General features: G+C 45.2%; 1 protein-coding gene across 1 annotated transcript in view; it reads left to right on the plus strand.

The window, feature by feature from the left end:
* apaf1 (apoptotic peptidase activating factor 1) overlaps window positions 1-16,929 on the plus strand; it is an 82,989-nt gene that overhangs the window by 27,567 nt on the left and 38,493 nt on the right. Inside the window, exons 19-22 of the mRNA XM_056276509.1 lie at window positions 2,752-2,877; window positions 6,513-6,632; window positions 8,471-8,596; window positions 16,190-16,315. Of these exons, the coding sequence (XP_056132484.1) occupies window positions 2,752-2,877; window positions 6,513-6,632; window positions 8,471-8,596; window positions 16,190-16,315 (498 nt within the window). The remainder of the gene's footprint in view (window positions 1-2,751; window positions 2,878-6,512; window positions 6,633-8,470; window positions 8,597-16,189; window positions 16,316-16,929) is intronic.

The raw sequence follows: 16,929 nt of genomic DNA on the forward strand, positions 1-16,929 counted from the left end.
GAGCATACCACCTTATTATCTGATGCAGAATGGCTACTTGATCTTGCTTTCCTGACAGATGTAACTGAAAATGAATGACCTGAACCTACAGTTACAAGGCAAAGATAAAAACATATCTGATATGATCAGTGCTGTCAATGCGTTCAGTGCAAACTGTCATTGTACATTCAGCAAGTGAAAAACAAAAGGTTTTAGCACTTCCCCTGTGTCTCAAAGATGTTGGAAAGTCACACAGGTGCAGCCAGCGTTTTAAAGGTTTCCAAGTATTGTGACCTCTTGTCAAGGCTTGGACAGGAGTTTGCAGACAGATTCAGTGACTTTGAGAAACTGGAGCCCTGTGTGACATTTATGGCCAACCCCTTCATTGATGTGGACATAAGGGAGATTTCAGGACAGATTGCTGAACTTTTCTGTGTTGATCCTGTAGAAATGGAAACTGAGGTAATAAACTTTCAAAATAATGTGCAGTTAAAGGCTCAACAGCATTTCTGGAGCTTAGTAGAGCCAGATAACTAACTATAAGAATCTTCACCAAGCAGCTCTGAAAATGTCTGCTTTGTTTGGGGCTACATACCTCTGTGAGTCGGCCTTTTCTGACATTAATGTCATGAAATCAAAATTCAGAACAAGACTGACAGATGAACATTTAAATGACTCCATAAGAGTGAACCTGAGTGGATACACTCCCGCATACGCCTCTCTTGTTGACTCCATGCAGTGCCAGTTATCTCACTAACTACAAGACTGAATACACATCACACATACAACTGTACATGCGAATACTCTTGTGAAGTGATACAGTGACATGTGGACAGATATAACAAAATGACAAGTGAGTAAGTAATAATATCTGTGTATTTGTAATTGGATTTTGTTTTGACAGCATTCATATTTTAATTTGATAGTGTGCCATAGACTAGAAAGAAATGCATGCAGAAATACAAAACGCACATGCAGGTGAATTAAATACTTTTTGTGATGTTTTAATACAAAATGTGAGTTGTGGAAACCAACATTTTGTGAATGTTCAGGCAAAACAAGCTTATTCAGTTTGTTTGGGTTGAAATAAGCTATGAGAATAAATGTTACAAAACACGAGTAGCTCTCGGCCATTTTCTTTTTGTAAAAGTAGCTCTCGGAGGAAAAAAGGTTGGAGACCCCTGTCCTAGACCAACCAACTTTGGTACGTGGATTCCTATGGCCCCCCACTACTCAGGCACCACAAATCACCTATGTCAGCCAGATGGTGGCGCTATAACAAAGGGTCATGCGTAATTCCCACACCATAAGTCAGATCAACACAAAACTGCACAGACCTATGCATCTGAATGTGCTCTACAACTTTGTTATGGGGACCACATATGTCAGCCATATAGTTTGCCCGCCATTTTGACTTGTATTAGTTTGGGCGCGGTTTCTCAGCTAAAAGTGTCTGAGGCTCAGCAACCGTAAGTCCTAGACCAACCAAATTTGGTAGGTGCATTCATACGGCCCCCACTACTCTGGCACTACAAATCACCCATGTCAGCCAGATGGTGGCGCTATAACAAAGGGTCATGCTTAAAAGGCCATAACTCCCACAGCATAAGTAAGATCAACACAAAACTTAATCGACCCATGCATCTCAATGTGCTCAACAACTTTACTATTGGGAACACCTATGTCAGTCATATATTTTGCCCACTATTTTGACTTATTTGGTGTGGAAGCGCTGCAGCTCTACATACCACATGCCAGGACACCTGGGTTTAACAACATACTTTTTCTTTTTACGGCAGTCGGCTAGGACACAAGAAATCAGACACCGTCTGGTCCAGTTTTGGAAACTCTGGCACATGTTTCTGAAGCAATGGAAGTGTTACGACATTTTAAAAAATTACGGTAATCGTCTAGGACACAGGCGACCCAAGTAATCCAACATTGTCATATCTAGTTGGAAACTCGGGTAGGCTACTGTTTCTGAAGCAAGATTCTTCAATCTTTATTACATTACCAACAGCGGTTTAGTTTCATGTTGAAACGGTAGTCTATTACAGGCTAGGTGTATAAAAGGCCCTACGTATCATAGCGTTAATTATTTACGTTGGGTGAAGGTATATGATCATGAGGACAAAACCATTCAAATTGCTCCATAGGGGGCGCAACAGTGCCAATGCTTGGACCCCTCCCAACGCCGCTTGCGGCTTTAATCTATTTTTTTGTTGTTGTGTGAGTCTGCAAGTGCTGGAAACTGCTGTGAACCAGAGTCAAATGTCCTCATGTGCATAGGCACACTTGGCCAATAAAGCTGATTCTGATTTTTTTGACCACAGCGTGAGCCTGTCTGCACTCATATCTGGTTCCTGGTGATCCAGTGGCACTGTGAGCAAAATGCAGATTTGAATTGACCAGATTTTAATTGACCAGACTTTTGAGCAAACACATCTAGATTCAAATGGCTTGCAAGATGTAATCCATGTGATTCTATTCTCTGATATGCTGCGTAGAAGATATCAGTACACTAGAGGATAATTGTGTGTGTATGTATGTATGTGTCTTCAGAGGAGAGATCCTTCCTCTGCTGCTCTCCCTGAGGTTTCTGTCTATTTTTTTTCTCCTGTTAAAGGTTTTTTTTTTTATTAGGGAGTTGTTCCTTATCTGATGCGAGGGTCTAAGTACAGGATGGTGTATTGCTGTAAAGCCAAGCCCCCTGAGGGAAATTTTTAATTTGTGATATTGGGCTAACTAAATAAAATTTACTTGACTTGACAGTTATGGGACTTAGAGGCCGATAAGAAGCTGGCTGACTTGACCGGTCACCTGAGTTGGGTTCATGGAGTTCAATTCTCTCCTGATGGCTCTCTGTTGCTCTCCTGCTCTGATGACCAAACAGTCAGGGTAAGTGTGTGTGTGTGTGTGTGTGTGTGTGTGTGTGTGTGTGTGTGTGTGTGTGTGTGTGTGTGTGTGTGTGTGTGTGTGTGTTTATACCTAGATTGGTTTAGAAGTACTATGCACTATGTTTCATTCTGTAATGAAAATTGGAACCGATTGGAATTGGTTTTAGCTTTGGATTCAAACATTTCAATTGATTTGATTTTAACTGAACAGGTTGTGGATTAGCCGTTACCACCTAATTATTCTCTCCGTTCAGCTCATCTTTTTTGGCAAGTGTTTACTGAATGGAAAGTTGGCATTATCATACAGTGCTGTATGTGTACATTTGTTGGTGACAATTGTGGATCTACTGAGTATTGCCATAGGTGCAGTGACACGTGCATCTGTAATACATGGAAACAAAACCCCCACATCTGTGAAAACACCATATTAAAATGTCTCCAATATGCAAATGCTCTCTAAAATCACTTTACCGTTCAGCCATTGAGGAAGATTCTCCATTATTGTCCTCGGTGACTTCAACAAAGAGAATCTCAGCCATGAACTACCTAAATACTGTCACCTGATTAAATACCTGACAAGGAAGGAGAACACTTTAGATCACTGGTACACTATAGACAGTGCCTATAACGCAGTCCCCGTGCTGTACCGGGACACTGACCACATCATGGTCAACCTTATTCCTGCACACAAGCAGAAATGAAAACTCTCTAAACTGTTGTGAGGACATTCAAGAAGTGGACCAGTGACACTAGGGAGGATTGTCGCGCTTGCTTGGACTGTACTGATTGGGATGTTTTCAGGTCTGCCGCCAACAGTCTGTATGAGTACACTGAGGCTGTGACGTCTTATATGAGCTTCTGTGAGGACAGCTGTGTACCAGTTACAACAACGACAAACCCTGGTTTACAGCTAAACTCAGACAGCTTAAGTTGGAAAGGAGGAAGCATTTAGGAGTGGGGACAAGGTCTGATTTAAAGAGTCTAAATACAGGTTTAGCAAGGTGGTGAGAGATGCTAAATGACTACTCTGAGAGACTTTGACAGCAGTTCTTAGAAAACAACTCAGCCTCTGTCTGGAAGGACCTCAGACAGATCACTAACTACAAACTGAAAGCCCCCCACTCCACAAATGATTTGCACCTGGCCAATGATCTGAAATAGTTGTATTGCCAATTTGAAAGACAACGGGACAGTCCTGACGCATCTCCCAATACTCCATCCACCAGCTTCTGACCACCAGCTCCTCCTCCCCCACCTCAGCAGGGGCCTGGGCATTTCTACAAGGATGACTCTCTCCATCCTTGAGGTGGACATTAACAGGCTGTTCAAGAGACGGAACCCTGTAAAGCTGCTAGACCAGACTTTCTCTCCCTCCACCCTGAAGCACTGTGCCGATCAGCTGTCCCCAGTGTTCAGACATTTTTAACACCTTACTGGACACATGCCATGTACCAGCCTGCTTCAAAACCTCTACCATCATCCCCATTCCCTAAAAAACCAAGGACCACAGGACTCGATGACTACAGACCCATCACCCTGACCTCTGTAGTAATGAAGTCTTTTGAGCACCTTGTTCTGTCCCACCTTAAAACGATCACTCACCCACACCTGGACTTCCTGCAGTTTGCCTACAGAGCAAACAGGTCTGTGGACGATGCAGTAAATATGGCGCTCCACTTCATCCTCCAGGACCTTGACTCTGCATGAACCTACACCAGGATCCTGTTTGTGGATTTCAGCTCTGCCTTCAACACCATTATCCCAGATCTGCTGCAGGACAAGCTCTCCCAGCTGCACATGCCTGTCTTCACCTGCAGGTGGATCATCGACTTACTACCTGACAGGAAGCAGCACGTGAAGCTGGAGAAAGACGTCTCTGACTCCTGAACCATCAGCACTGGTTCCCCTCAAGGCTGTGTCCTTTCCCCTCTACTCTTCTCCCTGTATATGAAGAGCTGCACGTCCAGTCACCAGTCAGTCAAGTTCCTGAAGTTTGCTGACGACATCACCCTTATTGGGCTCATCTCTGGTGGGGATGAGTCCACCTACATGTGGGAGATTGACCATTTGGTGTCCTGGTTCGACCAAAACAAGTTGGAGCTCACCGGTCTAAAGACAGTGGAGATGGTTGTGGACTTCAGAAAGTACTCAGCCTCATGCGCCCCCATCACCCTGTGTGGCTCCGCAGTCGACAATGTAGAATGCTTTTGCTTCCTGGGCACCATCATCACCCAGGATCTCAAATGGGAGCTGCAGCTCCTCCACCAAGAAGGCACAGCAGAGGATGTAATGTCTTAATGCATGCTCAGTAATCCAGGTAAGGAAATCCCAGAAAGTTGAATCAGTTCATCTGGACACAACAAGTATCCCCCAACCTTATAAACAAAACAGTTGCATAACAACAACAATTTAGTTTTGTTTAACCAATGATCAATTACATACACAAATTGCCGTGACCATTAACTAGAGTTACAGTGGCCATTGTAACTCTAGTTAATGGTCATGGCCATTTGCTTATGAACCCAATTGTTGGTTTCGGTCATTATTCAACTGTGCTGTTGTAAGGTTGGGGGATACTTGCAGTCAGTAGAGACAGACGCAGTCACTTGGATGAGTGATGAAACGTTTCTCCCACTAAACATTGTATCCAGATGAACTGATTCAACTTTCTAGAAGCAGAGGGGGTACTTCCTGCGGCAGCTGAAAAAGTTAAAGCCAATGGTGCATTTTTACACTGCCATCATTCAGTCCATCCTCACCTCCTCCATCACTAACTGGTACGCTGCTGCCACTGCCAAGGATAAAGGGCGTATCATTCGCTCTGCAGAGTATAATTCGCTCTGCAGACAGGGTGATTGGCTGCAACCTGCCATCCCTCTATGACCTTTGCGCCTCCAGGATACTGAGGCGAGCAGGAAAGATCATGGCCGACCCTTCTCACACAGGCCATGGTCTCTTGAAAACACTCCCTTCTGGCAAGAGGCTAAGGTCTATAAAAACCAGGACCTCACACCACAAGAACAGCTTCTACCCTGCAGCAGTAGGCCTTTTTTACAAGCCCCCAGACACCCACAGATCCCGACATTGCCGTCTACTCACCCCCCACCCCCTTTTACCTTCCCTTCCCTGCTCTCTGTATATGGTCACCCTGCATAAAACCTGCACTACCCTGTAAAAACTCTAATTCTGTAAATAACTTCTTAAAATTTTAATTTAACTTTTTGCAAATACAGCTCCTGCCCCCTGGTGTCGGGTATCAGAGGCTGTCATGTGGTCTCATGTTCAACTCTGAACCAGTGTTGATTGTACCTTATTGCACCTTACTTTCACTTTTATTTGATCTTGTGTATATATATATTATTCTTTTTAACTGATCTTTACCTCACCAACATACCAAGACAAATTCCTTGTATGTTCTTGTACTTTGCAATAAATCTGATTCTCATTGTTATTTTCCTTCGTTGATATTATCTCACCAAACCGTTATTACACGCTCGACATCACCTGCATGTTTTACTGAAGGTTTTGTCAACACTGAGTGCACATTCAGGCTAAGCACACATGCTACATTGGCTGTTTCTTCTTGTGTAATGTGCCCTATCAGAGCCTATGTGTTGACGTGTTGTGGTCCTTTAGGTATGGGAGACTAAAAAAGTGCACACCTCCTCAGCTGTGTCTCTCAAGAGAGACTGTGACGTGCTCTTCAACGGCGATGGCATCACTGTAGCAGCTGCCGACAACTGTAACAGACTTCAGGTGAGAGAGAGGGACAGGAAGAGAGGTGGACAGGTAGAGTAAAGAGGAGAATTAAAGGGAAACAATCACGATTTTCAAAATTATCTCTGTATAAGTTGTTGGGAGATCTCGCCATTAGCAGCCATAATGCTGAACAGTCTTCTGGTTGTCTCTGAAAGTGTGGAAATTGTGCAGAAAAGTGTCTGCCAATGACATCACTGGTGGACAATTTATGAATGTGAAAATCAAGCATACCTCCTGGTTTGCTTCTACCTTTAGTGGGCTACCCTGAAGTAAGCTACTCTGTATGAGGAAAATACAAATAATGCTACATATAGTAGTGTAGGCGGCACGGTGGCACAGTGGTTAATGCGGTCACCTCACAGCAAGAAGGTCCTGGGTTCAAACCCTGGGGTTGTCCAACCTTGGGGGTCATCCCAGGTCGTCCTCTGTGTGGAGTTTGCATGTTCTCCCCGTGTCTGCGTGGGTTTCTGCCAGGTGCCCCGGTTCCCTCCCACAGTCCAAAGACATGTCGGTCAGGTGAATTGGCCATACTAAATTGTCCCGAGGTGTGAATGGGTCGGCCCTGTGATGGACTGGCGGCCTGTCCAGGGTGTCTCCCCGCCTTCCGCCCAATGACTGCTGGGATAGGCTCCAGCATCCTGCGATCCTACTTCGGATAAGCAGCTTGGATAATGGATGGATGGATGGATGGTAGTGTAGTGAATGACATCTAATTCACCTATTGTCTTCCTGCAATGCCACTAGTGGACACTTTTCTGTGCCACTTTGGCAGCATTTCAGAGACACACAGAAGACTGCTTAGTAATGTGGTTGCTAATGGAATGTTATCCCTACATCTTTATGTATAGAGACAATGTTGAAAATAGTGATTGATTCCCTTTAAGGAGGAAGGAACCTTTAAAGTGCTTTTCCTTAAGTGTTTTATTTCTAAATCTATTACCGCATTGTCTACCTTGCTCAATCGACACCTCTTCCATGCTTATTACAATGTCTCCTCCATTTTATTTCTGGAAAGGTTTTTTTTTCCTTCGTCAAAATTGAGGGTCTTAGGATACAGGGTGTCATCCATTGCTGTCCACACTATTGACCGTTTTTGCTGCATGAATAAAAAGCTCTCTGAAACTGCATGATCTAGGGCTAAACAAATAAAGTTAAGGCGTCCGGGGGGTGTGGCGGTCTATTCTGTTGCCTACCAACATGGAGATCGCTGGTTCGAATCCCTGTGTTACCTCCAGCTTGGTCGGGCGTCCCTACAGACATAATTGGCCGTGTCTGCGGGTGGGAAGCCGGATGTGGGTATGTGTCCTGGTCGCTGCACTAGCGCCTCCTCTGGCCGGTCGGGGCACCTGTTCAGGGGGGAGGGGGGACTAGCGTGAGCCTTCCACGCGCTACGTCCCCCTGGCGAAACACCTCACTGTCAGGTGAAAAGAAGCGGCTGGTGACTCCGCATGTATCGGAGGAGGCATGTGGTAGTCTGCAGCCCTCCCTGCATCGACAGTGGGGGTGGCGCAGCAACCAGGATGGCTCAGAAGAGTGGGGTAATTGGCCAAGTACAATTGGGAGGGGAAAAAGGGGGGTGGGGGATAAAAAAGAGTTAATTTGACTTGAAGGAGTCCTAAGCTGCTGGGTCAGCCAGCCACATGTGGCAGATTTTAGCAGTGATGTGTTTGTGAGGCTGTGCTGCTGGCAGCAGGTGTGCGTTCGTCTGAATGTGCTGATGAGCATGAATGTAAGAGACAGGCTTGTACATAAATCACACCATCTTGGAAAGTGACTGTGTGTGTATGTGTGTGTGTGTGTGTGTGTGTGCGTGCGTGTGCGTGTGCGTGTGTCAGGTACATAATGGTCGGACAGGAGAGTTGATGTTCCAGTCGGAGGAACAGTCATCAAGGATCCGTTGCACCTGTATCTGTAGACAGCCTTCAGCCGTGGCCCTGGGCCAAGATGACGGGACTGTAAAGGTAGCACACACACACACACACACACACACACACACACACACACACACACACACACACACACACACACTGTTTTAACTACTAATTACATAGGCATCTTACATGGGCGTCTGTGTTTGTGTACTGCCGTGTTTGTTTGTGCGTATGCAGTTGGTGTGTGCACGCTTGTGTATGTTTGTCAAAGCTGGAACGTGTCAGTACGCTAAGCTTTGTGGCACATAAATGAGCTAATTTACTAGCCGCTGCCACTATTTCAACCATCCTACCAGGTTTTTAAGATAGGATAGCACAAGTTAGCTATCAGCTAGAGTAGTTGGTAGCCACAGGCGTAACATATTTATTATGGGCCCTGGTGCAAGCAACCCCCCCCCCCCCCGTCTCTTTCTCACTCGCTCACACACACACACACACACCACCACCACCATAGGTGGGTTTAGTAAGTAATTTTAGTAATTTATTTGTATAGCACCTTTCACAGATATACAATCACGAAGTGCTTCACAGCATAAAATATAACAAATAAAATAGAAATATCCAAGTAACAGACAAAGTTTACACAGATTAGTTATTGTAAAGGTCGGTACGTCAACGATTGGCTACACTTCAGAGCCACGGAGAGCGGACGCACCACGGACAGAGTTCGGAAACCTAAACAGACGGTCCCTAAATCAAATCAGTCGACAAGGCAATGAAACAAGTCAACAAAGCAACTAGGCTGTAATATAGCTAATAGCCTGGTCATTTGACAGTAACAGGGGAGCACACATCAGACTCAAAACCTGGTAGATTGCATGGTTTGGCACGCACGCAGCACACATTGCAGCTTTCCTTTTTTTCCTTGCTCTCCTTCCTCTTTTTACATCCACTTTTATGTGTGTAACTCATGCTTGCTTGCTTGATTTTATTTTTCTAATGTTACTTAGGTAGGCTAGATAGGTAAATGATATTGCGCGCGTTAAACAAGCTATCATCACATGCTCAAAACAGACACGTAACATTGGACTAGGACAATGCATGCAGAAATATTGACGGGCCCCCCCCTAGTGATGGGCCCTGGTGCCACTGCACCGGCTGCAACACCTATATTTACGCCAGTGTTGGTAGCTCAAATAACCAGCAACAACCAAGTCCAGTCGACATTTGGCAGGTGGAAGATGGTGAATTCCCACCGTGTGTGTGTGTGTGTGTGTGTGTGTGTGTGTGTGTGTGTGTGTGTGTGTGTGTAACACTCTCACCTTGCTGTTTGAGGTGCTCGATTGCCACATGCAGTAATAGGAGGTGATTGTGCTAACAGCCTCTGTATAGTCAACTCTCATCTACCTCTCTTTAATAATCTCGTTTTATTTGTCTTTTTTTTTTTTTACCATTTTTATCTTGACACTTAATTTTAGTTCTCAAATCTTTGCGCCTTTGTTTTTCTCTTTTGTGCATGTAGCAATTTACTCCTGTCTTTGTTTTTCATTTTAGTTATTTTCCCTCTTTTGTCACATCCTGTCTGTCCCTCTGGTCCCCTTCAACCGTCGCTGTTTGTCTTGCTGGTTGATAATCAATTGTTTCTTGACAGAGAAAGACGTCCTCGGTCCTCTTCATTATGCTCTTCTTGTATGTCTTCTTTCCTCTCTCTTGAAAACCTAAAGATATGTGAAGGAAGTATGAGTGCTTGAGAACATTAGAAAGTGGGAAAATGGGTGTTTATTCTGTGGCCTACCAACACAGGGATCGCCAGTTTGAATCCCCGCGTTACCTCCGGCTTGGTTGGACGTCCCTGCAGGCACAGTTGGCTGTGTCTGTGGATGGGAAGCTGGATGTGGGTATATGTCCTGGTCACTGCACTAGCGCCTCCTCTGGTCAGTCGGGACACCTGTTCAGGGGGGAGGGGGAACTGGGGGGAATAGCATGATCCTCCCATGCGCTACATCCCCCGGGCAAAACTCCTCACTGTCAAGTGAAAAGAAGCGGCTGACAACTCCACATGTATCAGAGGAGGCATGTGGTAGTCTGCAGCCCTCCCCGGATTGGCAGAGGGGGTGGAGCAGCGACTGGGACGGCTTGGAAGAGTGGGGTAATTGGCCAAGTACAAGTGGAAAGAAATAGGGGGTAAAATCCACACCAAAAAAAAAAAAAATCAAATATTTGAACCTCTGATGAAATAGACAGTCATATATCGATTCCCGTTTTCCTGAAACAAGGTGTTCTTTTCTGCGCAAAGCTTTCCATGCTGTGAACAACGACGCTCATCAGAAGTGACCAGAAAGTTGTCCTCGGTATCACATTGACTCTACAGCAGGGAGCTCCTGGCCTTTATTTTTCTGCAGTCATACATTAGATTTTTGCCTGGTGACTACAGGTGCAGGGTCAGTAGAGTCCCATTGAGAGGTGGGACACTGCAGAGACCAGGAAGCAGGACTAGTAGATGTGACAGTGCCGGTTGGTTGTTGTTGGACAATTACGTCCATGAATGCTGCAACCAAGAAATTAGAAGATGAACGTCCTGTAGTTTTCTCTCATGGGAGAAAATGACGACTGCCATCCATGTACTCCACACATCTTTGTAGCTGTTTACCAAAGAAGCCTGCGATGGTGAATAATGTTTTAGACGTTCAGGTTGTTAGAATTACTCTATGTTATTACCAGCAAATACAAATGTCATTAATTTCTTCGTAATGAAATAAGTCAAAATTGTACGGCTTGTCATGCAAACTCGTTTTCATTTATTTGTGTGTGTAGAAACAGAGATTTAATATAAGTTATTAGTCGGAAAAGTAACTCATTATGAAATCTGTGTTGTCAGGGTAAGTAGTTGCCAGCAAAGCGCTGTGTGAGTTGGACTGGAACACTACCTATTAATCACCGTCATTTGCTTGCACTTACAGACTGCTACACTGGAAACCTCTTGTGTAAGGTATTGGGTAAGCAATAGCCGATGACTGGGGTCATTTAAGAAAAAAAATTAAGATGTCAACAACTGTTTAGCATTTTAGGCATTTTGATGGCTCAGTTATGCAGAGCGACTTGAAATGAGGCGTTAAGTGTCATGCTCAAACGTATTTATGACTGGGATTGTATATGAGACCTTTGGGTCAGTCTGACCACCCCGTTAAACTAATCTGTCAGACTAATTTATCTTATTAGTGAAGCATTTGTGGTATTGTATGTTTTGCTAATTTTTACGAGCCAAATTTCACCAATTCATGCGCTCACTGCAAGAATCCTCTCGCCCCCCCATACAAAGCACGCTCAGCCCTTATCGCTGTTGTTCGCCCAGCTAACAGCAGGGGGAGCCCCTAACATTGTGTTTTACGTGCTGGAGACTGCAGTGGTGGACACTCAGCCTCCCTCTAACCTCGTCAGGACTTCTGCTCAGTAAAAACCACTCAGGGGAAAAAAAAGTTCCAAGTAATTCATCAACTTCAGTTCAGTACCCAGCTCGCATCGACCGTGTGTTTGGCATGCCAATTTTGTTTTTGTTCTCCATGTTCTCTGCAGATGTCAAACTGCTTTTCTGTCACAAAGAGAAGGATGGAGAGGCACAGGAGAGGAAAGAGAGTAAATGTGTGTGTTTGTGTGTGTGTGTGTGTGTGTGTGTGTGTGTGTGTGTGTGTGTGTGTGTGTGTGTGTGTGTGTGTGTGTGTGTGTGTGTGTGTGTGTGTGTGTATATTCACGTGTCTGAATATGTATGTGTGTGTTTTGTAACAGGCATTAGGGCAGCAGGCTAGGTGGGTAATGAAGACCTTGAGCTGGAAGATCCTGCAGCTGTTGAAATGCTACAGGGGTCTGGTGGTGACGATAGGGCTGGATGCAGGCAGTGTTAAGGTATGGTAGGGAAAGTGTTAGCATGTGTTTGAGTAGCGCACTCTAGTGTGTGTGTGTGCATGCGTCCATGTGTCCATTTTTTGTTTATTTTTGATTTTTTTGGTTTTGATATATTTTATTCATCTCCATCGGGAAATTTTTCTCTGCGTTTAACCCGTGCTAGCTGTGTAGCTAGGAGCAGTGGGCAGCCGCTGTGCAGAACCCAGGGACTAACTCCAGTTTGTCTTGCCATGCCTTGCTCAGGGGCACAGACGGGAGTATTAACCCTAACATGCATGTCTTTTTGATGGTTGGATAACCGGAGCACCCGGAGAAAACCCACGCAGGCACGGGGAGAACATGCAAACTCCACACAGAGGACGACCTGGGATGACCCCCAAGGTTGGACAACCCCAGGGTTTGAACCCAGGACCTTTTTGCTGTGAGGCGACAGCACTAGCCACTGGGCCACCATTCCGCCCATTATTAAAGTTGGACCAAAATTGAAACATTAATATTTTGTAAAAACATTTATTACTTTAATCGTCATACATTTTGTACTGTCCCTTCCTACTGAAATATAATCCAGTTTGAAAAAGAGGGATTCAGGTTTTCTATTTTTCATTTTCTGAAAGTACCCCCCCGATTCAGCTTCTCTCAACCGCTGTTTACTGATACTCAGGACCAAATGATTAAAATATGAAACCCCACCCACCCTTACCACCAACCTGTCACTCAAATATTACATCATGAATATTAATTAATGAGGACTTAACCACTCCCTCACAGTTCTCAAAACAAATGAGAACCGTTATGGATACAAGTATAAGAAATACAGTGTTAGGTGTCTACAAATAAAAGATTGTTGCTGACTATTTGAATATTATGTCGTGTTCAAGATTTTTAGACATGAAAAGTCGTATCTGATCACTGAGTCCGGTGTGACTCTAATTGGCACTTGATCACTGACGGAACAAGGGGCAGTTTAGCGACTGCTGTTATGTATTATTGAAGTCAAATCAAACAGCTTCGGACGTGGACCGTATCAAACCTAGACTGTTCTCATCCGTCTCTGTTTGATTTCAGAGAAGTTCAGCGCCACTTCAGTGACTTGTTTACTCCAGACCCCTTCAAACAGGATTTTAAATAAGCAACCGTCCATCCTTTCCTTTTTTATTTTTTATTTTATTTATTTTTTTACCGTACGGCCTTGGGGGCTCTCACCACAACATCCCATAATCCTTGAGTTGGGCGTGTGCAGCGCTCACCCGATTGCTCTCTCAGGCTTTGAAATGTGCGTCTCGAAACGGGAGTTCGACAAATGTGGTCGGTGCACCCCAAGGCTTGTTCACCCCTCTCCTCAGAGGTGTAAATATTGCAGCAGGCACCGAAGTCCCAAATGTGCCTGGATGGAAGATAATGTGCGAGGCAATTTATTTTTATTTATACTGCGTAGTAAGAGGTAAAAGTTTTTTTTTTGTCTCTTCCCAAGAGGGTTTTAACTTTTTTTTAATTTGTTTATTTTTCGTTGATTGCAATTCTTTCTAGCACTCCCTACAAGTCATTCATAACCAAGTATGACTTAATATTTTTCTCACTTTCTCAAGCCTAAATTATCATTATTATTATTTGTTTTTCCCCCCCTCTTTTTCTCCCCAATTGTATCCAGCCAATTACCCCACTCTCCCGAGCTGTCCCGGTCGCTGCTCCACCCCCTCTGCCGATCCGGGGAGGGCTACAGACTACCACATGCCTCCTCCAATACATGTGGAGTCGCCAGCCGCTTCTTTTCACCTGACAGTGAGCAGTTTTGCCAGGGGAGGATCACGCTATTCCCCCCAGTTCGCCCTCCCCCCCAAACAGGCACCCCGACCGACCAGAGGAGGCGCTAGTGCAGCGACCAGGACACATACCCACATCCGGCTTTCCACCCACAGACATGGCCAGTTGTGTCTGTAGGGACACCCAACCAAGCCGGAGGTAACACGGGGATTCGAACCGGTGATCCCTGTGTTGGTAGGCAATGGAATAGACCGCCATGATACCCAGACGCCTTAGCATAAATTATTGGGGGTGTTTGCAAGTTCCAATCATTAGTGGAGCTCAATTCGAATCGTTTTGATCATTATAGGACAGCTATATCAGGGGTTTATTAGGAAAAAGGAAGGTTTTGTTTAGTTCCTCGACATTACTATTTATAACACTTTCATAACTGCAGTATTCATCCATATCAATGTTTCATAACACAACAAAAATACAACTCTCTTACTAATCCCTCCCTTTACTGTTGACAGTCGGAAGATTTTTGGGTCGGGATTTTCTTTTTGTTGTTTATTTTGGTCCCTGGTGATTGTTTACAAAAATACACAATTCTTCTCTAGTTGGTGGTGGGATCTTTGATCAAATTAGCAATCCAACTATATTCCATTATTGTGCTGTCTTCTGGGTAATGTAACACTAGTGGAAAAATAAGCCTTGGTAAAACTGGATTCATCCTATGCTGTGGTGGTACATACAGTTCCTCAAGCCCCCTTGGCTATTCAGAGACCCTACTCTGAAAACCACCAATTGGGGTAACTTTTTTGTTTTTTTGACCCCCCCCCCCCGCCTTTTTCTCCCCAATTGCGTCCAGCCAATTACCCCACTCTTCCGAGTCGTCCTGGTCGCTGCTCCACCCCCTCTGCCAATCAAGGGAGGACTGCAGACTACCACATGTGTTCTCTGATACATGTGGAGTCGCCAGCCGCTTCTTTTCACCTGACAGTGAGGAGTTTCGCCAGGGGGATGTAGCACGTGGGGGGATCATACTACCCCCCCCGAACAGGTGCCCCGACCGACCAGAGGAGGTGCTAGTGCAGCGACCAGGACACATACCCACATCCGGCTTCCCACCCGCAGACACAGCCAATTGTGTCTGTAGGGACGCCCAACCAAGCCGGAGATAAAACGGGGATTCGAACCGACGATCCCTGTGATGGTAGGCAACGGAATAGACCGCCACACTTCCCGGGCACCGTGGGGTAACATTTTTGAGGATGTTCGCAATGTTATCTCTCTATCCTTCTGTTTTTTTCTCTGTCTTGCTGTCCCTTTCCCTCTCTGGGATGATCTCATTTGAAACCAGCACCACACAGTCCATCAAAGATTTCCATCCCAAGAACTTACTTATTAAAATTTGTTTTTTTACAGAGGTAGTGTTTCCTGAGTGAGAGCACACTGAAGTCCATGACCCAGGTCGAATCTTAAAAGCATCAAAGCGGTTTCAATTTTGGTGTCTGCCAGTAATGTCTTGGCGGGCCTTCACACGAGGCTGCCTAACCCCTGTCAGCTGTCCACGGTCTTCGCTGGACTGATCAATCGCAGTCTGCACCTGCTATGTTTTTTCCCCCACCTCGGTTCTTGTGTCTTTTAGATGTGCTTATCACCGTAAACCCGACATTAGCGTTAGAAGCTGTCTTGCTCTCATTCTCTCTCAAATCTGCTTCCTCGAACGTCATTCAAAGCTATTTATCCAGGGTCAGGGTGTGGTGTTCTTGCTCTCCTGCTGGAATATGTTGTTAGCGTTCCTTTCAGGTATTTTCTAAGACACCACATGTCAGCCTTGTGTGTGCATAGGAGTCAAATCATGCTTCTGCATGCACGGTATATGCATCTTTTCTTGCTGTGACTGCTGTCCATCCCTTACATGTACACACACACACACACACACACACACACACACACACACACACTGATCTGTCCCCTCTCTGACATTACTCCTACTCCGTAGAAGTTGATGATGGATGATGTTGTCTTGTTCTTCAGGTGTTGGAGGTACCGTCTGGGATAACCCTGGCCACCCTGCAGGGCCATACCAAAACGGTGCTGCACTGCCACTTCAGCCAGGACGGACTGACGCTTATCTCCTCCTCAGAGGACACCACCATCAGGGTGGGTGAACACTCTCTCTTTACACTTCTCTATCTGTTTATATGGACTCTCTTTTTGTTTCTCTCCATCTCCCTGTTACAATTCCCACTCTCTCCATACTTCTTTCCATACCTCCCTCTATGCCTCTCCATACCTTCTTCTATGCTTCCCTCTATGCTTCCTTTCTCTATACCTCGCTCAAGAGCTCTCTATACCTTCTCTCTATACCTTCTCCTGTAACTGTCTATATTTCCTTGTCTGTCTGTAATGAGAGGTTTACATTTCTCTCTCTCCCCCTCTGCCTTCTTTGTCACTTAATACATGGTGTAGGACCGCCCCTCCTCTTTTTCTTCCTATTGATTGTTCTCTTTTCCCTCCTCATTCATCACAGCGAAACTTCCTGCCGCTGAACCACTCACCCACATACAGTTCTGCTCGCTCAGGTGTTTCTACCCCCACCTGTTACACTCTACCACCTTTTTTTCTTCCCTTTTTCACCCCATCATCATTCACCCCCTCCCACCACCACACCATCCCTCCTCTCTTTGACTTTGGCCTCCCTTTTTACATTTAGCTTTCTATCTCCCTCTTGCTCTGGTGTTGACAGAAAAGTGTGTGTATGTGTGTGTGTGTTC

Source organism: Lampris incognitus, chromosome 3 (assembly GCF_029633865.1).
Source record: "Lampris incognitus isolate fLamInc1 chromosome 3, fLamInc1.hap2, whole genome shotgun sequence".
Lineage (NCBI taxonomy): Eukaryota > Metazoa > Chordata > Actinopteri > Lampriformes > Lampridae > Lampris > Lampris incognitus.